The 23,330-nt window shown below is 49.9% G+C and overlaps 1 protein-coding gene and 1 pseudogene across 1 annotated transcript; one reads left to right on the forward strand and one right to left on the reverse strand.

The window, feature by feature from the left end:
- Positions 1 to 18,100: 18,100 nt before the first annotated feature.
- Positions 18,101 to 18,532, reverse strand: LOC120678082 (annotated as a pseudogene).
- Positions 18,533 to 20,509: 1,977 nt separating this feature from the next.
- LOC120679638 (probable transmembrane ascorbate ferrireductase 2) lies at positions 20,510 to 23,229 on the forward strand. Its single transcript, XM_039961275.1, has 4 exons — positions 20,510 to 20,796; positions 21,534 to 21,582; positions 22,248 to 22,447; positions 22,578 to 23,229. The coding sequence occupies exons 1-4, from the start codon at positions 20,644 to 20,646 to the stop codon at positions 22,881 to 22,883; spliced, it is 708 nt and encodes a 235-aa protein (XP_039817209.1). The 5' UTR covers positions 20,510 to 20,643; the 3' UTR covers positions 22,884 to 23,229.
- Positions 23,230 to 23,330: the final 101 nt, after the last annotated feature.

Raw genomic sequence — 23,330 nt, forward strand, 5'->3', positions numbered from 1 at the left:
AATATCAAAAGGTGTCCTTTTGGGCCACCACTTGCCCATCGAGACTAACGCCACCACCCTCATACCTAGATGCGCTGAAATCGCACATCATGTACTCAGTCTTGGTCCTACTAAATCTAAACCCTTTTGACTCTAATGTGCGTCTCCACAGCTCTAACTTCCTATTTATCCCTGCTCTACTCTCGTCCACTAGCACCACATCATCAGCAAAGAGCATACACCAAGGGATATCACCATGTATGTCTTTTGTGACCTCATCCATCACCAAAGCAAATAAATAAGGGCTCAATGCCGACCCCTGATGTAGGCCTATGTTAATAGGAAAGTCAGTGGTGTCGCCACCACATGTCCGGACAAACGTCATCTCATTCTTGTACATATCTTTGATGAGGGTAATGTACTTACTTGGGACTTTGTGCTTCTCCAAGACCCACCACATGACATTTCTCAGTACTTTGTCACACGCATTCTCGAGATCAATAAAGACCATGTGTAAGTCCTTCTTCTTCTTCCTATATCTCTCCATCAATTGTCGTATTAGAAAAATCACCTCCATGGTCGACCTTCCAGGCATGAACCCAAACTGGTTTTGGGTCACACTTTTCACTCTTCTTAGGTGGTGCTCGATAATCCTCTCCTAGAGCTTCATCGTATGGCTCATCAGCTTAATCCCACGGTAGTTAGTACAACTCCGAACATCTCTCTTGTTTTTGAAGATCGGTACTAATATACTTCTCCATTCTTCAAGCATCTTGTTTGACCGAAAAATAAGATTAAAAAGCTTAGTTAACCATACTACCACTCTATCACCTAGCCATCTCCACACCTCAATGGGGATACCATCAGGGCCCATCTCTTTACCGCCCTTCATCCTTTTCAAAGCCTCCCCGATCTCTGCCTCCTGAAATCTCCTCACAAAATGTCTGTTGGTATCGTCAAAAGAGTCATCTAGTTCAAAGGTAGTGCCCCCGTTCTCCCCATTAAATAGCTTGTCGAAGTACTCTCGCCATCTGCCCTTGATCTCGTCATCCTTCATTAGAAGTCGATCCATCCCATCCTTATGCATTTGATTTGGTTGATGTCATGTGTCTTCCGCTCACGGATCCTAGCCATCCTATAAATGTCCTTCTCCCCTTCCTTCGTGCCTAGTCATTGATACATGTCATCATACGCCTTACCCTTTGTTACACTCACAGCTCGCTTTGCAGCCCTTTTCGCTAATTTATAGTCCTCGATGTTTGCTGCACTCTTGTCAAGGTGGAGGCACTTGAAACATTCCTTCTTCTTCTTAATAGCCCTTTGCACCTCGTCATTCCACCACCAGGTGTCTTTCCCTTCCTGTTTGCCTCCCCTACTCACGCCAAGCACCTCTGAGGCCACCTTTCGGACACATGTTGCCATCTTTAGCCACATGTCGTCAGCATCTTCACCTTCTTCCCAAGGCCCATCACCTAGCATCCTTTCCTTAAACATTTGCGCCGCTTCCCCTCTAAGCTTCCACCACTTCGTTCTCATAATCTTGGCTCGTTTGTCCCGGTGGACACGTACCCAAAACCGAAAGTCTGCCACCACAAGCTTGTGTTGAGGGACAACACACTCCCCAGGTATCACCCTACTATCTAAGCAATCCCGTCTATCCTCCCTCCTAACAAGGATAAAGTCGATCTGGCTCGAGTGTTGTCCACTACGAAAGGTCACAAGATGGGATTCTCTCTTCCTAAAAAGGGTATTCGCTATCAAAAAGTCGTAGGCCAACGCAAAGTTCAAAACATCCAACCCCTCTTGACTCCTGCTACCATACCCAAAACCCTCGTGCACCCGCTCGAACCCTACATTAGTCGCACCCACATGGCCATTGAGATCTCCTCCTATAAGGAGTTTCTCGCTGATAGGTACGGTACTGACCAAACTATCCAGATCTTCCCAGAACTGCTTTTTGGTGCTCTCACTAAGGCCTATCTGAGGGGCATAGGCACTGATCACATTCACATCCGAATCTCCAACTACTATCCGGACCAGGATAATCCGGTCGCCTCACCTTCTAACATCTACGACTCCATCCTTAAGGCTCCTATCGATCAAGATACCGACACGATTCCTACCCGATGTTGCCCCCGTGTACCAAAGCTTGAATCCAGTACCCTCAACCTTCTTCGCCTTCTGACCCTTCCATTTAGTCTCCTGAACGCATAGAATATTTACACGCCTCCTAATTGCTACATCAACTAGCTCTCGCAACTTACCCGTTATGGACCCTACGTTCCAGCTACCTATCCTAGTTGGCTCGGCTAGCTTCCTTACCCTTCGCACCCGTCGAGGGAAGTGCGAAGACCCTTGCTCATTTATCACTACACCCGGGCGTAGATGTAGCGCGCCACTCAGGTGACCACCCGACCCTTGCTCACTTATCATCGTACCCAGATCACGATACGACACGCCATTGGTGGGGTGGCGGCCCGGCCCTTGCCCACTTATCACCACACCCGGGTTCCAATGTAGCGTGTCGCTGAGAGGGTTACGCCCCAACGAGTTTTTTATGGGTTTCATATCTATTAGAGTGGCTATTTTTACACTGGTTCGTCAAACCTACCGCAACCCTCCTCATTTACCCGGGCTTAGGACCGGCTGTGTTGGGACGACTCAAGAAAGTCTTACAGTCAACACAGGCGGAGTTAACTCAATAACTCTATCTAGTGGCTAAATTTATAATTAAGGTGCAAGGAGTCGTGGAGGAAGAATGAAATACCAAGGCTGACAGGTGGGCTCAGCAATTGTTTTCTCTTTCTTTTTGGTCAAGATAAAGGACAGCTATTGGATGAGAAATGAACGCTGGATATGGGTGGGCAAGTTACAACATAACTTGTTTGAATCTGCGTCCGGCAGGGAGCATGGGGTGGTGGGTGACCAGGAAGAGACGGGAAGGCGAGCGGGTGACCGGGTGGCGGGTGATAAGCTGTAGCCGGGTTACCGGGTGGAAACGGTGGCGTGCACCTGCTCCAGATGTGGAATAAAATCTACCGCTTCCACCCACAAAGATGTACTACCTCCGTCCTAAAATATAAACATTTCTAAGTTTAATTAAAGTCAAATTTATTCAACTTTGACCATCAATATTCTTATGAATGAGTTATTTTAAATATAAATATTTATATATTATGATAATTGCTTTCATAGCAGATCTAATAATATTATTTTTATCATATGAATCTTTATAAATTATTTATTATTTATAGTCAAAGTTGAATAAAATTGACTTTGACTAAATCTAGAAATATTTATATTCTGGGACGAAGGGAGTACACAGGGTTTTACTTGGGTGATATGTTTCTTGCCGGAGTTTGCACGAATGCTCACTGCTCACTACCTACATCATGTTTAATTACAACTTACAACAGTTCTATAGTTATCTTAGCTTTCCCACTGTCTAGGGAACTTTTCTATTGAGCATTCACCGCTGAAATTATTTTTTATTTTCATGTGTCAATATATATATCACCGAATAATAGTTCTATTCGGGGAAAGTATATGTGATGTGGGGGCATCTACACGCATCTAGGCACCCGGTGTTAATGCTAATCACTAATTGTGCATGTATTAGACCATACTAATTACGGAGTATGTCACACTGAAAAAGTGTGGATGGCAAATTCAAATTTTTTTCCACAACTTTGTTGTGTGCACAAAGTTATGCACTCGGCAAAACAAAAAGGCACACGGCAAAACGTGAGGGCTGCCATGCGCTGTTACTAGACGTCCCTTTTGACGTGTGTCGGACGTTAGGCACATGGTAAACATTGCCCGTTTGCCGTGTGCCAAGCATTTGCTATGTGTCATGTCATGACACACGGCAAATGGAGCATTTGCCGTGTGCTAAACTTTCGCCGTGTGCTCCATGCCGTGGCACACGGCAAATGCCTCCTTTGTCGTGCGCCCAATAGGACACACACGGCAAACGCCGCGTTTCCGGTAGTGTCATTTTGCTAGATTAGCGCTTTAATGCTGCATAAGATGTTTTTCATGTTGTTGTAATTTGTGTTTTGGTATGACGGTATAGTACTTTTCTCGATGTTTCAGATGCTGCTTTTGATTTTATGGGAGTCAAACTTGGTTTTTTGAACGATTTGGGATCTTTTGTTCCCCTTTTGCTATTTTTTTCATGAGATCGCACGATCTTGAGAGCTCACAAAGGCACATCTTGCTTGGGCTCGATCGCCCAGACGATGAAGAGTTGAAGACCCGAGGAATTGAAGACAAATCAGTGGATGTTTTGACGGGAATTTTTCTCATTTCAATCCTAACGGCAGGTGGCGGTTTCATATGATGGTAGTCGCAGCGTCCGATGCTAGTATCCAGTTCGGACATCTGGACGCTAGCAGCGCCGCTATACGAGAGTCAAAGGTTGATTTCCTAGCATATAGAAGAGTCGCGACGAGAACAGGGTTGATCAAAATTTGAGTATGCTCGCCCTATAATCATGCGTTTCCTTTCTTATTTGAGTTTGCAAGTGTATACATGACATAATCTAAATGCGCTGGCAAAAATCGAATCGCGATGTGACTCGACCCTAGTAACCTGGGCGTCCAATTAACCGCTGCTACTTGGGCACGTTCTCGAGTAGCTCACGCACGCCGGCAGGGCCGGAACGGCGCCGCACTGGGCTCCGGCTACCAGCCGGCGCTCCTCGGGCACACGGCTCAGAGCGCCACGAGTCCGGTACTCCGGTGTACGTGTGATCGTTTCATCTCCTTGGTTTTTGGCTCCCAATGACACGTGTCCAAGTCCATCGCGTTGCACACGCGCTAGCAGAGCTCACGTCGCACCCGCTCGCGATGATGCGAGCTCGACTCCCAGTTGTTATCCTAGAATTAGTTAGCACTTGCACCACCAGCACATCCAACTAGTTCAGCACCAGACAGATGGTACGTACAAGATGCCCAAGGAATCTCTGCGACAGGATCGACGGCCGATATGATCAGATCAACTGATAAAACACGGTACACGCCGCGCCACCTTGGAACCTTCCATTTCACGGACCGGCTCACATGGGCCCCAGCGGCACAGACAGCTGGAGTCCGGTCACGCCCAGCGGCCCCCCTCCTCCGTAGGGATGGCAATTTTACCTGTACCTAGGGCTGGAAAAAAAAGCTCGCGGCTCCCGAGCCGGCTCGGCTCGGAGCGGCTCGCGAGCCTGGAACGAGCCGAGCCAGCTCGCTCTGGCTCGCGAGCCGGCTCGCGAGCTGAGCCACCTATGGATCACTTGTCAATTATTATGTAATTTAAAATGTTTTCTCTTTATTTTACCTTGTTGTGGTTATGTTACTGTTAAAATCTTGATATGGTATTATTAAAATCTTTATGTGGTACTGTTAAAATTTTGATGTGGTTGCACTCTTATATGTGATCTATGAATCTGTGAACTGTGATGCAAATATACAATAACTAGCTGTGGCTCGCGAGCCGGCTCGCGAGCCGATAATGAGCCGAGCCGATAACGAGCCGAGCCGAACCTCTTTCAACGGCTCGTGAAATTACCGAGCCGAGCCAGGCTCGACTCGCTGGATGACCGAGCCGGGACCGGCTCGGCTCGGCTCGTTTCCAGCCCTACCCGTACCCCACTCGACGGGTGAGGGTATACCCACGGGTATGGGTATGGGTATAAAATTTCGCTCGCGGGTAAAATCTTTTACCCGCGGGTACCCGAAATACAAAAAGTAATCTAGTAAACTCTTATCATTCACAAATTTTATGTCTCATTTTGTTGTGATTGTATGAACTAAATAGATAGATAGTGAGATTGTGTGAACTAATAGATGTGAAAATAATATTGATATTTTGCTTATTATTTGCAGTGAAGCGTATGATCATTGTTATATTTTTTTAGATGAAATACATAACTAGAATTGAACGCATGTACTCACATACAACTACAAAAAAGATGTTGAAAATAAGAAAAAAAAATGGTGCAAGATGATCCGTTTACTTCTACTAATGCTTTGTGTTCGCTTATATGGATGATAAATTCAAAATATGCTAGTCAATACGACCAAATGATATGTTATTTATGCTATTATTAAAATACTCGATGGGTACTCGAAACCCGACCTGTACCCGGTGGGTGTGGGTACGGGTATAAAATTTTACCCGCTAGACTTCGCGGGTACGGGTACGCCTTATAGTTTCGGGTATTGTCGCGGACGGGTATTTGCTCTACCCGCACCTTATCCGACCCGTTGCCATCCCTACTCCTCCGTGCTGCGCAAGCCGTGATACTCTATACATCATCCTCTACCCCAACTACCCATTCATTCTCTAAAAGAAATATTCTATCCTAGTCATCGAAATTCTTTTCTCTATATCTAATTTCGCTGCACCCATGATACTCTACATCATCCTCTACCCCAACTACCGATTCGTAGGACCCACACGTCATCCTCTCTCTCTTTTTACTCCCCTTCTCCCTCCCTCCCTTCCTATTTTCTCTCCACCGAGCACGACCATGCTCCCTGCGGGAGGCGCAAGAGCCGGCGGGGCCATGGCCACCGCGCACGAGCTCCACCATAACCTCCGTGCATGGATCCGGCCGGCGGGGCGCCGCCGCGCCATGACCTCCTCACCCTCCTCCTCCTCCTCCTCCTCCTCCTCCTCCACCACAGCGGCGGGCCAGAGATCCACACCCGCCAACGCTCCTCCGCGTCGTCCATGCCCCCCGTTGCGTGCCGTCACGGACTACCGCCACCGCCGCCCGTTCTCCGATTCGGAGCGCCGCAGCTCAGGGGACGCCTCGGCTCTGCTCCTTGGGGCCATCTTCTCCGACCTACTCCGCCTCGGCTCTGCTCCTCGGGTGGCAGGAGCTCCCTCCCCTCGGCGGCTGGAGCTCCCTCCCCTCAGCAGTCGGAGCTCCCCTCGGCGGTGCCTCCTTCCTCCCGAGCTCGACGGCGACCTCCAAGCGGCGGCGAACGCGGAGCTCGAGCGACGCCATCCTCCCTCCTCGGGCGCGGTGGCCGCCTCCGGCCGTGGCAGAGCTGGCCCGCTCGCCGGAACCAGCTGGGCTCGAGCAGTTCGGGCGCCAGCAGGCGTCGAGCTCGGAGAAGGGGCCCCGCCCGGCTCGAGCAGCGGCGTAGTCAAGCATGCGGTGGTGGAGTTGGGCAGGGTCAAGGAGGCAGCCATCCTCCCTCCTCGGGCGCGACGGCCCTCCTCCCTCGCTGTGCCTGCTCCTCCCTGCCTTGGCGGGCGCGAGCCGCGAGGTGAGGCGGCACTGCAGAGCAAGGAGAGGCGGAGCTGCGGGACGGCAGAGTAGCGAGGCGAGGCAGAGCGGCCAGGTGGCGCGAGGCGAGCAGAGGCAGCCGGTGGCGATGGAGCGGGCCGGTAGTAGAGGACCAGGGGCGTCGAGAGGAGGGAGGGGGCCCGCGCCCTGCCGCATGATAGCCGGAGTCCGGTATCGCCCCAAATGTAGAGGAACTAGAGCCGAGCGGGGAATTAGCGTACGGGATACAGGGTGCCACTGCAGGCTTTTTTACGCCAAAGTGATACTGCATGAGGTTGTAGCGTTTCTCTTAGAGGACCCAGTGCGGCCAGCCTTACCACGTTTACGGTAGTGGAATTTTCCTACATTACCCATCATATCGAATCTTCGGACACATGCATAAAGCATTAAATATAGTTGAAAAAATAATTAATTATACAATTTAACTGTAAACGACTAGACGAATTTTTTAAACTTAATTAGTTCATGATTGGACATTAATTATCAAATAACAACGAAAGAGTTACAATACCAAAACTCAAAAAATTTCGCGAACTAAACACACCCCAAAAGAGTGAAAGTAGAAAACGGTACTGTAATGCTTGATCTTCCACCTTAAAACAGTAGCTCAACTCACCGAAGGGTGCCGTAGCCACGCCAGATTTCTAGTGAAAATAACTAGAAGGAGTAGAACAAATTGGACGGGAAACTGCGCACCAACAATTCTGGAAACCGTCCCAACTGTGGTCACCGGCGTTGGGAACCCCGGGCGCCGTCCGGCTTGCGGCGATGGCCACGGGCGTTTGCTGACCACGATCCATCATCCGCTTTTGCCGGAGGAGCGAGCTAGTCGGAGTCGGCGCAGCGGCTTAGCCACACCATGCAGCCGTGGTCGATAATCTTAACCGCAAAGAACCCCGTGGCGCCGATCGAGGAGCGCGCATCGTGCGGCGGCGGGGGCGCCGCCCCGGCGCATGCCGTGCAGGCCCCACGTGCCGCCGGGCGAGCCGTGGAGGCCCTTGACGAAGTGGATGGCGGAGCCGCCCGCTGCGCCGAACAGAAATAACTCGCCCACGAAGTCGACGACCTCGTAGATGCGGTCAGGGCGCCCCTCGTAGACCGGCACGTCTCCGGCCATCGGCTACCGGCAGGATTCCGGCGCGCGGCAAAGCGTCAGGGGCGACAGCGGGTTAGCTGCTTGTTTCGAACGCATAATCGAGCTATGGTGGCTTTTGCACGCTTGCGTCTTGGGCGCCTGCGGCCAGCAGTATTTATGACTTGAACTGTTTCGAAACCGTATCCTACTCGTATTATCCTGCTACAAGCGCGGTCACCATGTTATTGAGAACAGCTGCATCTTAGTTTCAAAAAAAAAAAGAGAGAACAGCTGCATCTCGGAGTTATCAGCTCCAAGCGCCATAGGGCATGTTACTTCTTTTTTTCTTTAGACGGAGCTGAATTCCAGTGGACATTTTGGACCACAATGCAAGGCCCTGACATTACTACAAAAATGATTTGTATGGACGCCTCTCTTTTTTTCTAGGGGCGGATCAAAAAATAGCATGTTCCTACAAAGGAAGCGATGCTATTGTAGCAGCTAACCCATACCTAGAAATGCATTTGTAGGTATGGATGATATCATCACTCATTCCTAAAAATCGATCTTTTTTAAAGGCGGGTGATAAAATGACCTACCCCTAGAAATGATATTTGTAGGAACGGGTCATCTCATCACTCGCCCCTACAAAGTTCGAAAGCTTAAAAAATCGTTGTCTGCAATAGTGGGGTGCGCCGTCGGCCTAGAGATGGCAGCGGATCGGGCTTGGTACAGGTATCCGCGGGTTTCGGTTTTTCGGGTTTCGGGTTTGGTGTTGGTTTTTTGCCCACGGTTTTCAGGTTCGGGTTTGGGTTTGGTTTCGGGTTTTGGTTTCCACCCGTGGATATCTGAAAGCGATCGGGTGCTCTAGGCTAAGAGGGGGAGGGGGTGAATTAGGCACTAATAAAAACTTAGACCTATGGCTCCAACTAGTTTGCACAAAACTTAAACTAAAACATGCTATCTAGATGTGCAACTAGGTTGTTCTAGTGTGAAACCCCTATCCCAAAAGAGTTTAGCAACCTATAGCCTTTCCTATCAAGAAACTATTCTATGAAAGTAAAGGCACACAAATTGCTAGTAAGAAATGCGGAAGCTTAAAGAGCGGAATAGGAGATAGCAAACTCTTGACGCCGGTGTTTATCCCGTGGTTCGGTTAGCCACAAAGGTACACCTACATCCACGTTGTTGTAGCACTCACTAAGAGTATTACTACTCGGCCACCAAGTCTCTTCCGTGAACACAATCACGGTCACCTTGGCCCCGGGTTCCACTAAGGAGCTTCTCCACAAAGGATGGGGGTCTCCACGTCCCCCGCACAAAGATGTCGTCGCCACTCCAAACCAAGTCGGAGGGTCGATGACGTTGCCGGCGAGCTTCACGCTCCAAGGTGCCGGCGCACCAAGCTCTTATTTTGGTTCAATAGAGAACCACAGCACAAAGGCTCAAGGCCTTGCAATCTCACTCACTAAGAGCTAATCCTTTACACAACACTCTCTAAGTGTGCTAAGGGCTAAGGATATGATCTTGATGCTTTTGTATGGCTTGGAGATGTTCTTGAGTGTGTGTGGGATGTCCAGCAACTCCAGCAATTTTCAAATGGCCGGGGTGAGGCGTATATATAGGCCACCAAGTCTTGTAGCCGTTGCTCCAACGGTCAGCAAAATTATGCGTACCATCGGATGAACCGATGCCTCTGGCAGGGGTAGCGTCGGTTCATCCGGTCACTCATAAACCGAAGTAGCCGTTGAACTCCTGACAGCTGACACAGTGATCATCGGTTGAACCGATGCTTTGTTCCGATGCATCACCGGTTCATCCGGTGCTTAAGGATCTTCTCCTGACAGCTGACGTTGTCGGTACCCTACAACTGGGGTACCCACTCCTACTGTGCCAAGACTCGCGTAGTTATCCGTAACTACGCCCTAAGGAGCTGAGCAGCCGGACTCCTGGGTTCCGACTCCATCTCACCGGACCAACGGTCCCGGACCCGCTTCCCGTTTGGGGACGGGTCCGGTGTCACCACGTGTCCCAGAGGTGGAAATGCTCAGCACCTGTGGCCGCGGACCCGGACCCCCGCAGGCGGGTCCGGGACCTCCACGTGCCATCCGGACTCCCGCAGGCGGGTCCGGGACCTCCACGTGCCTATCCGGACCCCCGTGAGCTCTCGGCTCAGCAAACTGCTCGGGTGGGGTCCGGAGCCGCCACGTGTCACGCAGACGCGGGCGCGGGCGCCAGCCTTCCGCTGGAAGCTCCCTCACCCACCCGCATTAAGTGCGAGTGGTTGAGGCGGGATCTGCTGCCTCTGGGCACGGGGCAGCTTTTGTCAGTCCACACTGTGGATCGCTAGTTACCGAGGCGGCTCGACAGTTACCAAGGCAAGCACTAAAGACGCAGCGCCGCGCCCATGGGCGACGAGTCATGATGACCAGCTACTGACTGGAGCAACAGTGCACGCTGCTACAGTGGACTGAGTCAGTAGTTCGGCGCTTCATCATGACCTCGACGCGCGGCTGCAGAGGCTGGACTCTACTCTGACAGGACAGCTCAAGACCATCCCTGGTCAGAAGCTACGCACGGAAGCCGACGACAAGATCTCCGGATCTGAGCCATTGAAGGCCAAAGTGTAGTTTATAATACATCGCCGGGTCCACATGTCGGGGCCCCGCTCAGTGTACGTGCTCCCCTTGGACATATAAAAGGGAGAGCACGCCCGCTAGAACGCAGGTTCACACATCAAGCTCCACAATCCAGACAGGCTGAAACTCTCGCACCTTCTCACTCTCGTGGGAAGGCAATACAACACACAGTGGACGTAGGGTATTACGCTCCGGCGGCCCGAACCACTCTAAATCCGGTTGTGTTCATCGAGTTCTTGAGGAAGATTGATCTAAGACTAGCTAACCCCCGAGTACACACCCTCTGGGCTAGGGCGGGTGCCTTCCGCCACCCGGCTGTGGTTTGCAGCACCACGACAGACGTCATTACACCGATGGTATGCACCGATGCTTCACCGGTTCAACCGGTGCTGAAGAATCTTCTCCTAGGCTCTTGACATCGTCTCTAGAAGATAGGACGCCCAATGCACCGATGCCCCTTTTTGACCCGTCGGTTCAACCGGTGACTATAGGCTGACTTGGCTTCGATTCCCTCCTGCACCAAACATCATAGCGTCGGTTCTTCCGACAAGCGTCGGATGCACCGATGCTTAGGCATCGGTTCTTCCGGTGCTCCTGATCCGAAGAGCTTTCAGGACGCTGCCCTGAGTCCCGCGAGGGGCGGCTCCCCCTCGACCCTTCGGGCCTAGCTACGCCTATCTTCTCTTGTCTTTGTCATCACTTGAACCTAAATGCCTGAGAATGGTCATCTTAACAATCATATTAGTCCAAGTGTTGTGTTGTCATTCGATCACCAAAATCACTCGAAATGGCATAAATGGTGCCATGTTCGTTTCAATATCCAATAGATATCCGAAATAAATCATTTGGAATTAAAACTCATGCTTTATAATATGTTAATGATAACTTGTTCACTTAGACTATTAAATTTATTGAAAGTTAACTCTTGAAAATATTTATTATTTGTTGCCTCTTGTTTATACATGTGAATATGTGTATATTTATCCGCGGGTTTCGGGTATCCGCGGGTTTGATTTTGGTGATGGATTTCCACCCGAATCGGTTTCGGATTCGGGTTCGGGTTTCGGTTTTGGGTACACGGAGACTCCACCCGATCCAAACCCAACCCATTGCCATCCTGACGTCGGCCACACCTTATCTACCTGTCCTTCTCCCTTATCCTCTTCTATCTTTATTCTTCTCCCTTGTCTCTCCTGGAAGCCACCTCTCTCTCCTTCGCTCTTTCCTTCCAGAGCAATCGACCGGCTGGGCTTGGCGGGCGGCGGGAGCAGAAGTCGGCGGGCTCGGCCTCCCATGGCCAGCGGGGCCTGGTCGCACCGTCCAGCTGGAGCGGCGGTGCTCGGCGGGGCACAGACACACGTCCTCGTGGGGCGGAGCGGCTGCGGCTGCACGGGTCCTGCGTCGCGAAGTAGCAGCGCCCAGCGGAGCGCGCGGAGAGGGGACGCGGAGCAGCTGCAGCAGCTTCTTGGCTGAGGGTGCGCCGGGGCACAAACGCACAGTTCCTTGGCAGCTGCGGCAGGTTTCTTGGCAGCTCCCCCCAGCCATCGTACGTCATGCCCTCTTTCTTCCCTTCAATTCTATTCTGCTCCCTCCGATCCAGATCTGGCGCTTTTCTTGCCTACTAAATTATTGTACTATTTGTGCTAATGATTGCATCTTTGCGGCGGGACAGCAGTGGCTTGGCCGACGCAGCAAGGCCCGCGGCGGCTCGGCGCGCAGGAGCGTGGGCGCGCGGCGAGGCCCACGGCGAGCCCCAGGCGGCGGACAGCAGCGGCGAGCCCCATGACGGTGGCGCAACGGCGGCTCAACGGCGGCATGGCCGACAGCGGCGGACCGGCGGCTGGCGCAGTGAGGCCCGCCGCGGCTCGGCGCGCAGGAGCGGGGGCACACGGCAAGGCCCATGGCGGCGGCGCGGGGGAGCCGAGCGGCGGCTCGCAGCCCCTGCTGCCGGCAGGGTTTTCCTAACCGACCGTTTGGACCGAACCGGCGCCCACCGGTTCAGGTTTACCGGACCGGTTTGACCGGTTACCGGTAGAAACCAGTCAAATTCAAATTTGAATTCAAAAAACTCAGTTCAACCGGTTCGTACCGGTATACCGACCGGTTAGACCGGTATACCGGCCGGTTTGACCGGTTTGAATTCAAATTCAAATTTAAAATCTCATGTGTAACCGGTTTGGACCAGTATACCGGCCGGTTAGACCGGTTTACCGGCCGGTTTGACCGGTTTACCAAGTGGGTCTTAATGGGATGTCTCATTTTTTTCCTTTTCTTTTTTGTTTTAACTTTAAATGCCCGAAAAGTATGTTAAACGAACGAATTTTTAGGAAAATTTGACACCATTAGATTCGTCGCACCTCGAAGTATTTTTAGGAATTTTTCATTTTTTTGAATTCAAATTTGAATTTTGAATTTGGGCCGGTTTGGTACCGGCCCAAACCGGAACCGGACCGGACCGGTTTGACCGGTGACCTTTCAAACCGGACCGGTTCCTACCGGTTAGGGGAACCCTGGCTGCTGGTCGATATTTTTTTATTTTTTTAATTGATTTGTAGAGGCGGGTCGTGACATGACTCGTTCCTGAAAATCAATTTCTAGGGACGGGTAAAGGCATGACCCGCCTCTAGAAATAAGTTTGTAGGGGCGGGTATAATACCCGCTCCTGTAAATAACTATTTTTAGCTGCAGAAAACAGGGACAGGTGCGATATCCGTCTCTAGAAATAGATTTTTACCCGCCCCTACAGACTCTTTTTGTAGTAGTGTAACATAACATACAAATACAATTTGCTATGCTACTGCGCATTGCTTCTGCAATAACAATTTACAAAATCAAACAAACAGACGCTACCTAGTTGATTTGGGAAGGTTGAAAAGTTCTTATCAAACTCATCATGCACAAGATACCAAGGCAAACATAACAACGATTTCCAATGTCACTAGTAGCCAAAACCTGTTGACATGCATAGAACAGTTGGGCACCACATTAACTGGTTAAACTTCTAGAGGGTGCTAAGACTAGTGTTGAAATATACAATGCATACTTGGAACATTCTAGAAGATTGTGAAAATTACATGAAACTAACTTTGTCAATGCATGAGGATAAGATCATGCCAAGGTAAGAAGATTCATGGTAAAATGTAGAATTATCTAGAAAAAAATTATTTGTACAATAGGATAAAGATGGAGAAAACTCTAGAAATATGTAGAAGGTGGACACATAAAAACACCATATGAACCATGAAGTCCTATAAATAGGGGTGTCCCCCTCCTCCTTGCCATGTCATGGCATAAAGATCTCAAGTAGAAAATGACAAGGTTGTCATATATTGTAGTGGTGTCATGGTAGGATAACCACTTAAAGAGTATAAGTGTTATCTCGTATTGTATCAAGTTGAGTTGTGAATAAAGGTTTGAGTTCTTGTTAGTCTCCCAGTCTCTAAGTATTTAGTGTATAAATTGTGATCTATCGTATGCTGGCTCTGCCACTTGAGATTACAAAGGGTCTGGGCTTTATCGTAGGAAGGCTCTGTCACCCGGAAGCGAGAAGACAGCTCTGTTGTTGTACGGATCTTATACACTAAGTAGCTAGAAAATGAAAAGACTAACCGACTCTAGAGTTTGTTAGTGTGTCTTAGGTGTACGTCTCTGCATAGTGGGTAATCGGACCACCTCGGTTCCAACAAGAAGGGAGGAACTAAGTCCATCGCACATTTTGTTCGGCAATGGAAAAGATAATTAACCCTAACCCAGCAGCTCTATAGAGCGATAGAATGAAACAACAATCCAATATTAGTTGAAATATCCTACTGAAGAAACACGCATGCCACGCTGCACCATGTGAGCAAGCCAGTTACTTCCATCACCTCAAAGTACACTATTAACAAGGTGGGCCTTTGCGAACCTGCAGGGGAAAACAAGATTATCAATTGATTCAACAATTAAAACTCGGTGCATGTTGTAAGAGAGATAGGATAGCAACATTCTTGACAGAACCAAGAAAACTCGTCAGTCGCTGCCTAACGAACTCGATGAGCGCGCGCGTGAGAGAGAGGGAGAGAGAGAGAGGAAGAGGGAGAGGGAGGGAGAGATGCAGAGCGGGGATAGAGTAGTGGAGTATTCATATTTTCACAGTGCTGGCATTCATCTTGCCCAAACTCGACGGAGGACAATGATGGCGAGGTGGGGAGGGAGTCCGGCGGCGAAGGGGGAGAGGAGCGAGGGCAGAACGCGATGAGGTGTCGGCATGTCGCCGCACGATGACGATGAGGTCGGAGCGGGGCGTAGCGAGAGGTGGTGGCGATGGGACAGAGGATGGCGGTGGTCGTCTCGCTCGCTGAACGCGGCGAGGTGTCGAAGGAGGACGGCGAATAGGAGGGGTGGGGGAGTCAGTCGGGCGCTGGCGGCGAGGTGGTGGCAGTGGGAGAGACGAGCTAAGTTGGTGGCCGGATGCTCTGTTGAAAATGGTCTCATCGTAGCCCGCGGACGGGGAGCAGAGCCACCCCATTCGAAATTTGGGACACGATCGACTTGTTGTGATGCGGCCACTCTCCTCTGTTGGTTCAGGGTAAGGAAATGACAGATGGCATCGTGCATTCCTGCGACAACTGTTTCAAGGTTCAAATTCAGAGTCCGTGTGTTGGTTTGTCGTTCACTTCGCAATCCTTCGCTGTTGTTTCTGCTGGTGACTTGCTTCCTCTCCTGCCACTTGACATTCAGAAGACAAACAAAGGGGTGCGTGTGCGCCGGCGGCCGGCTCCGCGAGCAACTCCTTCGCCACTGGGACGCCGTACCCTACGTGACACGCTCCAGATCAAACTTGATTCGGTGCTGTTCATCAACCGAGCACAACTAAAAGCTAGACCAATAGACCATTTGTGCGTGAACACAACAGCTAGTTGCTACTCCCAGGCGCTTTGGTCGTCAGCCTCATGAAAGCTTGTAACACAATTTGGTCCAAACCCCAGCTCTGTGCATTTCACTTCAAAAAGGGAGACGTAATGAACTTCCTTAAGCCTATAATATGCATGCGGTACCTGCTTGTCCCATGCGTCACCATAGTTGGTATTCTTTAATAGAAAACCACCATGATTCTGTCACAAGCAGAGTTCAGAATCTCTACAGCATAAGAGCAAGTATATAGGAGGTTGAGAGTTGGCTGAGAACCTACATAGAAGAGAGATAAAGCAGGAGAGAGAAAATTGTGGGCAGTTGAAACGCCGGCTCGGGCGGGCGGAGAGGCCAAACTGCTGCGATCATTGGCTACTAGTTCCTGATGCGCATTAACTAGCAATGGGATTCGTCACCACGGCGCCTCCTCCCAGCCCGCTGTGGGCGTATTCTATTAATTTTTTTTGAAAGTGTATTCTATTAAATTTGCTCTAAAAAGAACTAAGTGTATTTATGTGTCTGCCGCTACATGTATCTGCCGGTCAATGGATCTTCGCCTTCACCTCGCCTTCTCTCCGTGTAGTAAAATTCTAGAACCATCGGTTCCTCGGTGAGTCTTTTACTTGTATACCATTATGAAAGATGGTAGTTACCTGTGTATCACTAAAAAGTTTCTTCACACCTACATATCATCGCGTAAACTTTCTTTTACCTACACACCATTCCGTCCACTTTCAATCTAACAGCGTCAAACTGTCATGTGGGCCCAAGCTGTAAGTGTCGCTATGTCTGCCAAAGTTTACAGCTTGATTTACGGTACCTCCCGAGCTCTCCCGGCCATGGAGGAGCTCCTGCTGCGCCACGTCGGCCTCCCGCGGCCGGTGTCGCCGCGTCGCCGGCTACGCGTCGTCGTGGTCGCGCTGCGGACCAGGCCCACCAGCCTAGCCGTCCCGAGCCTCCCGCCCGCGCCCGCGGTGCCACGTCGCCGTCGCCGGCAGGGAGCCCCCGTGCTGCCGTCGCCGCCCGTGGCTGCGGACGCCGCAGCGGTGCTGCTCGCGGCTGGCGTGCCGCCCGCGGACCTCCGGCGCGCGGCGGGGATGTGCCCAGAGCTGCTGTCCGTGCCTGCGGAGACCATCGCGACCGCGTTCTCGCCGTCGCCATCGCCGCCCCGACAGGCGCGCGCACGACCAGCTTGGCCAGCCAAACCATCCGTGCAATAATTGCACCGAGCTCAAAGGAAACTGGTGTAATTGCAGATTGTGCAGTGGCCTCGGATACGAACGGCCCTAAACTGTGCACCGAGCTCACTCCCGAGGCCAGCTCCTCAGATGCCTGCTCGTGTAATTGCACTAGCCAATCTCTTCACGATGCACAGTTGGACAGCCCGCCGTTCGCCTCGCCCTGCAGCGCCGCACCGCCGCCAGCTTGCCCTGCAGAGCGTGCCGCCCGCCTCGCCCTGCTGCGCTGTGCAGCGCCCTCGGCCTCGGAGAAGCAGCGGATCAAGGGGAGCGCGGAGCTGAGTGGAGGCTGTCTCGTTTGACTGCAGAGGCGGACCAGTGATTGGAATTTGGGAGAGAGGAGGGGGGTATTTGAACATCTTCACTGGGGCATACATGTCAGATGGACCGAAGATGTATGAAAGACGGACGGAATGGTGCGTAGGTAAAAGAAAGTTCGCGCGATGATATATAAATACGAGAAAACTTTTTAATGGTACATAGCTAACTGTCATCTTTCTTAATAGTATATATAGGTAAAAGACTCTTCCTCGGTGCTCCACTCGCTGACCACATGCATCCACCTTTTGCCACCGGCGCCGCACACTTGCCCCGCCTCCACCTCCTGGACGCCGCTGCCGCTGCTCGGTTGACCGGGGCAGGAAGCCTCCCGCCCCTTCGCCCACCGCCGCCCCAGCGCCTCACCCTACCCAGCGTGCCAAACTCCACTGTGCCTCGACCTCGCTCGGCGGCTGCTCGTCCGTCGCCTCCACCTCCTGCAGCCACACGCTCGCCGCGCCTCCACCTCCTGAACGCCGCCGCCGCTGCCTCTACTCGGTTGACCAGGGCAGGATACCTCCCTCCCCTTCGCCCGGCGTTGCCGCACTCTCCACCACGCCGCACCAGCGCCTCACCCTCCAACGCGCCTTCCCTTCGCCCGGCGGCTGCTCGTCCGTCGCCCATTTCCTTTGGTTAGTCTGCCTGATCTGCTGATTCAATTTGCCTGATCTGCAGGTCAGCAGGTGGCCTGGCCCTTGTCGACCCACTTGTTGATGCCGCCTTGTGGAAGGCGTGCGCGTAGTTGCCGAGCTCCCGGACACGGTGCCGCGCCTCGAGCGCGCCCACGGCGCAACGTGGCGGGGGCCGGGGCCGGGGTCGGGGCACAGCGGGCCTGGAGGAGGTCGGCGTATCGGACGGCGGGGAGGCGGGGCTTCTTGATCAGCCAGCGTGGGCGGGGCGGGGTCGGCGCCGCGGCCGCTTGCAAGGACGGTGGCAGCGCCCAGAGGTTCGGCGGCCCCGGGTGGTCGGCGGCCGGCGCCGCCGCGAGCCCGTACGAGGAGAGGCAGAGCAGGACGGCGTGACGGAGCAGGTCCAGCACATGCAGCACCAGGATGAGCGGCTGCGGGTGGCCTGGCTTTGCAATTAAGCTTCGATGATCTTTCTTCATTTTTTTTTAAAATCACGATCATCCATTCTTTATTGAGTTTGGTTAATGTGCAACAATGAGTATTCTCATGCTGACTTGGTATCTTGTTTGAGAGATTCAGGATTAGTGAGTGCCTTCTGAGGATGAGATTGGTAAAGTGGAGCCACTACTATTCCCCAACAGGCAGCCGCGCTGGACCGCCGGCTGCTGCAGCTCAACTGAACCCTAGATGCCATGCAAGTAAGCTGCTTGCAATTAAGAGTGTAATTTTTTTTGCAATTAAGCTATTGAAATTGAGCTATTTGTTGTTTTGCCAACAGCCCTGTGACGTGCTTCACTCAACTCGGGGCTGCAGGCCTGCATCTATCTCATGTGTTTAGGCTTTGACAGGTCAGCAATACTGAGGACGTTGGATTCAATTTGTTGCCAAGAGAATTTACACTGGACTGGATTGATATACCTCTTGGAAGTATGATCTATATTATTTTTCTCAAGAAGGTGTAGCTGCATTAAAAAGATCCACCTTCCGTAGCAACGCACGGGCATTAGACTAGTTCCATCTAAAATTCATCGAAAACCAGCGAATTCAATACTAAAGGTGGTGACCGATAATAGCAGTTGTTTTTAGATGAAATTTGGTTGATTTTTAATTTTTTTTGTTAAAAATCAAATAAATTTGGCTGGAAATCAGCGACCGATCTAACTGGCCCATTCCAAAAAAAAAAGACGCCAACTGGAATACTGGTCCTAAATCAAAATAGTCGTTGTTTGACTAATTAAGTTCGAAGACTTAGTATCTCCTGCATCAAAAAACTGTACTATAAAAAAATCATAATGAACCAAGTTACGTTAATTTACATGTCGTCGTTTTTAATGTAAACCTGGTTTAACATAAAACTAATAAGGACACAAGTAGGTACATAATGATAGTTTTGGGGTTAGCTAATTGATTACGATGGCATGCCACTTTAGTTCAGTTCTCCTCCTAAATTATTTGCGCAGAATGCCATTCTAATTTATTTTATCCACTTTTTGGGTTAATCCAATGATCCAAAATATATAACTTGCATCCCTACATGAACAGACTTAGGATACACTCATAATTTTTTATAGCATGTGACGACAGAGAAGTTGTTCACACTTGTCCACGTAGTAGCAAAACATTTATTTGGCGAACGTTCGCTGCAATCGTTGGCACCGAACACCGTCTCGGGGAGGGGGAGGGCAGCCCTGGCAGGAAGTGGACTCGCTGACGGCCGCAAGCGGCAGTGGAGGCCGGCAAGGTGGGGTGGAGGAGGAATTAGGAACTGCAAAAAAATGCAACATTCCTAACAGTCAGAGATGAAGGGCAAGATGAAGGTGGATGGCTACAGTTGCGGTGGAGGGCGAGGTCCTGGAGGGCTGGAGATGAGGAAGGAGGCGGAGGCGGAGGCGGTCACGACGACGACAGTGGGTGGGTGCGTGCGAGCGGATAAGATTAGGGTTCGGGTGATGCGAATGGTTCGTGCCGGTTCCCTTGGGCTAAGAGACTCACAAGTAGGGTAGGGCAATTGGCTACTGTCGGTCCAAATTACCGTCATGAGCTTTCTGTTTTTTTTTGTTGCGAGGATTAGGGATTTGAGGTTTCTAAAATTGGTGGTGTTGGCAGTCAAAATTGGCAAAACAACTTCCATGACGTGCAAGTAACATAACCGACTTTCAAATCATGCTCATCATTAATCCGATGTTCAACAATGAAAATTTCATAACCAACCAATTTAGAAGAGATGGCCGGCGGCGACGGCGGCCTAGTGATGCTTGTGATTTGTGGGCGGTGGTGGAGGTCGGCGGTGGGGTGTGGCTGAGGCCAAGTGCGTGTGTGCAAATATTGCTCATAATATGATCGGTCAAATATTGCTCATTTAGCCAATTACCGCAAAGAGCCATAGCCCGTGTGTTGTGTGCAAAAGCGTAAAACGGAGGTAGAGGGTGCATGTTGAAAAGCAAGCCGCCTCCTCGAAAGGAAAACGTCATTTTCGTAAGGCCGTGTTCATATCCGATCCAAACTGACTTCGGCGTTTTCACCTGCTTGATTGAAACGCCCTCTCCCCAAGCCCCTGTCGTTCGATCTCCCGATCCCGCCACCGGAGGCGATGGCGGCGGCGCCGGCGGTAAGGTTTCCGGTCTCCGGCCTCGTGCGGCTGCTGGGCTTGGCCGCCGCGGCGGGCATCCTCTTCTGGGCCGTCCACTACCGCGGCGGCATGGCTCTGTCCACCGACGAGGAGAGCAAGCTCCCGATTTTCAACGTAAGGATCCTTCGTCCCCTTTCGATTACACTGCCACTTTCTCATATGCAACCGTGATTAAGTGTTAATAAATCTTGGTGTATCTGTTCTGGGAGCCTTTAGTTGACTATTCCAAGAACCGGATCATGCGGTTTCCATGTGGAGTTCTTGGCTAGGTGATTCTTTCGTCTATTCACGGCGAATATGCAATGTGACGTGGGTAGTGATAGAAAACCTTGAAGGTTTACAAGAAATCATTGTGTCGGCAGTTTGGTTATTGGTGTAGGGTTTTCGGCATAGGAGGAATTTATAACTGGCTCACTGGAAGGTGTGGCGAGTTCTTGATAATATTGGCTAATTCATATAAGAAAGTTCCCTATTTACACGATTTTTCTGCAGTCTAATCGTTTCCTTGGTACTAATTTAGTGTGCATACACGCCAGTGTTCTAAAAAATGTTTTTAAACGTCGTTTAATCTTGATTAAACGCTGAATGGTGGCCAAGCATTGCGTTTAATTACAGTGTCGTTTAATCACAACACACATTTAATCATGTTCAATCTACGTTTAATCACAAAAAACTCTAAACCATAGGCAAGCGTTCGCCTAGCGTCTAGCGTTTTTTAGAACCTTGATACATGCCTTCGCAAAAAATAGATATGTATACAAATGAATATAAAACTAGGGACATGCTTCTAATTCTTTAGTGATCTGCCAAGGAGGTATTTCAGGATAATAAAATCTCTTCCTTTCTTCCAGGTTCACCCTGTGCTGATGCTGATTGGTTTGGTAACCTTGAACGGTGAAGGTCAGAACACACCCGCTCTTGAGCTGTGAACAATGTCATGACATTTTAATATTTCAGTGTATTGTTTCATGGTAAAGTCATTCACTACAGTATCAGCTAATAGATTTCCCAAAATTGATCGAAGAGGCTGGCATTATCACATCTTGCGTAAGCCATTTCCAGTTTTCTTGATACATGTGAAAATTGTGATGCCCACTGTACCAACTTGCTAATGTGGGAAGTAGGATGTCTCTGCAACTTGATTCTAAGTATGTTTGTTTGGCCCAACTGAACACATAATTAGCTAGTAATATTAAGTAAACATACAGAAAAGCAAAATACAAATTATCTACAGTTTACCCCAGTACCTAGTAAGTGACAAATCAAATCAAGGTTCCATATAATCTCCACCAAATCCAAATATTAGGATTGGCCATTTTAAGGTTTGTTTGATAGCCCCCTATTTTCCCTACCAAAACTGCGGCTGCTCATGCATAGCATTCTGGTACTATATTCAAGAACCTTGTTGATTATAATTCAGTTCAGTTGTTTGAATTTATGTTGTAAATGTAGAATTAGTCTCTTCTTCTTCTTTTTTTTGGGAACTAGAATTAGTCTCTTCAGTACTGCTAGTTTTTACATTTCTGGACACAATTTAATTGATTGGTTACTTTTTATGAATGCAGCTCTTTTGGCCTATAAAACCGTGCCAGGAACCAAAAAATTGAAAAAGCTAGTGCACCTTGCCCTGCAGTTCCTTGCCATGTTTTTGTGTTTAATTGGTCTCTGGGCTGTCTGGAAGTTCCACGATGAAAGAAAAATCGATCACTTATATACACTTCACTCATGGTTGGGACTCACTTGCATCATCTTCTTCAGCTTGCAGGTAGACTATGTGATATGAACTCTTATGTCCAATTCTTCATTTGTATTTGATATTTCAATGAACAGAAAATAAAATGTTGGTTCACGTCAAATTGCCGTCCGCTTTAGTCCTTTTCTTTGAATGTCTGCAGTGGGCTACTGGATTTTGGACCTTTTGGTATCCTGGTGGATCAAGAAGTGGCCGCGCATCTCTCCTTCCCTGGCATGTCTTCTTTGGTATATTCATCTATGCTCTTGCTATCGCCACAAGTGTGAGTGGACTCCTAGAGAAGTCAATATTTATGCAGAGTGCCAAAATGATTGGGCGCTTCTCCACAGAAGCCATGTTTATGAACTCGCTGGGGATGCTGCTAGTGGTACTGGGCGCCCTTGTTATTCTTGCAATTGTTAGTCCTGGACCTGGTAAGATTGACACATACCGAGGCTCTTCAGAGTAAGCCGAAGTGGTTACAGTTCAGTTTCCTGCAATTTTAGCCAGTCACTGAGCATTGTATGTACATGTCGTTGAAGCCAGAATTGTGATTTCGGTCCTCTGATATGGATAGTCAGTGCTGAGGATAACCTCGTTCCTGTAACAAGGTTCACTTCATTCCAGTAGCATATTTGTGGATCAAGCTGACTGAAATTACATCCCAGATTTTTCTGTAGACCAAGACTCCCATATACTTTGGTTTTATACATTGGAATATGGGATATAATAAGTAGAGCTTTGTTTTGGATGAGCAGAGATTACATTTACCTCAGTTTAAATTAGAAGATCATGATTGCACCCTTGACAGTTGAGATGTTGACCCAGACTATGCTCGAATATTTACTGTTTGTTCCATCCGTAGCAAATATTTGGTTAAAAATGAGATATATAAGTAGGGCATATGTAGGCACTC

Source organism: Panicum virgatum, chromosome 6N (assembly GCF_016808335.1).
Source record: "Panicum virgatum strain AP13 chromosome 6N, P.virgatum_v5, whole genome shotgun sequence".
NCBI classification, from domain to species: Eukaryota; Viridiplantae; Streptophyta; class Magnoliopsida; order Poales; family Poaceae; genus Panicum; species Panicum virgatum.

Bases quoted from the DNA above. Each gene is read 5' to 3' on its own strand.
- LOC120679638 (XM_039961275.1), top strand. From the start codon at position 20,644: ATGGCGGCGGCGCCGGCGGTAAGGTTTCCGGTCTCCGGCCTCGTGCGG. The intron at 20,797-21,533 runs GTAAGGATCCTT...CCTTTCTTCCAG, and splicing joins GCAAGCTCCCGATTTTCAAC to GTTCACCCTGTGCTGATGCT. The intron at 21,583-22,247 runs GTCAGAACACAC...TTATGAATGCAG, and splicing joins GGTAACCTTGAACGGTGAAG to CTCTTTTGGCCTATAAAACC.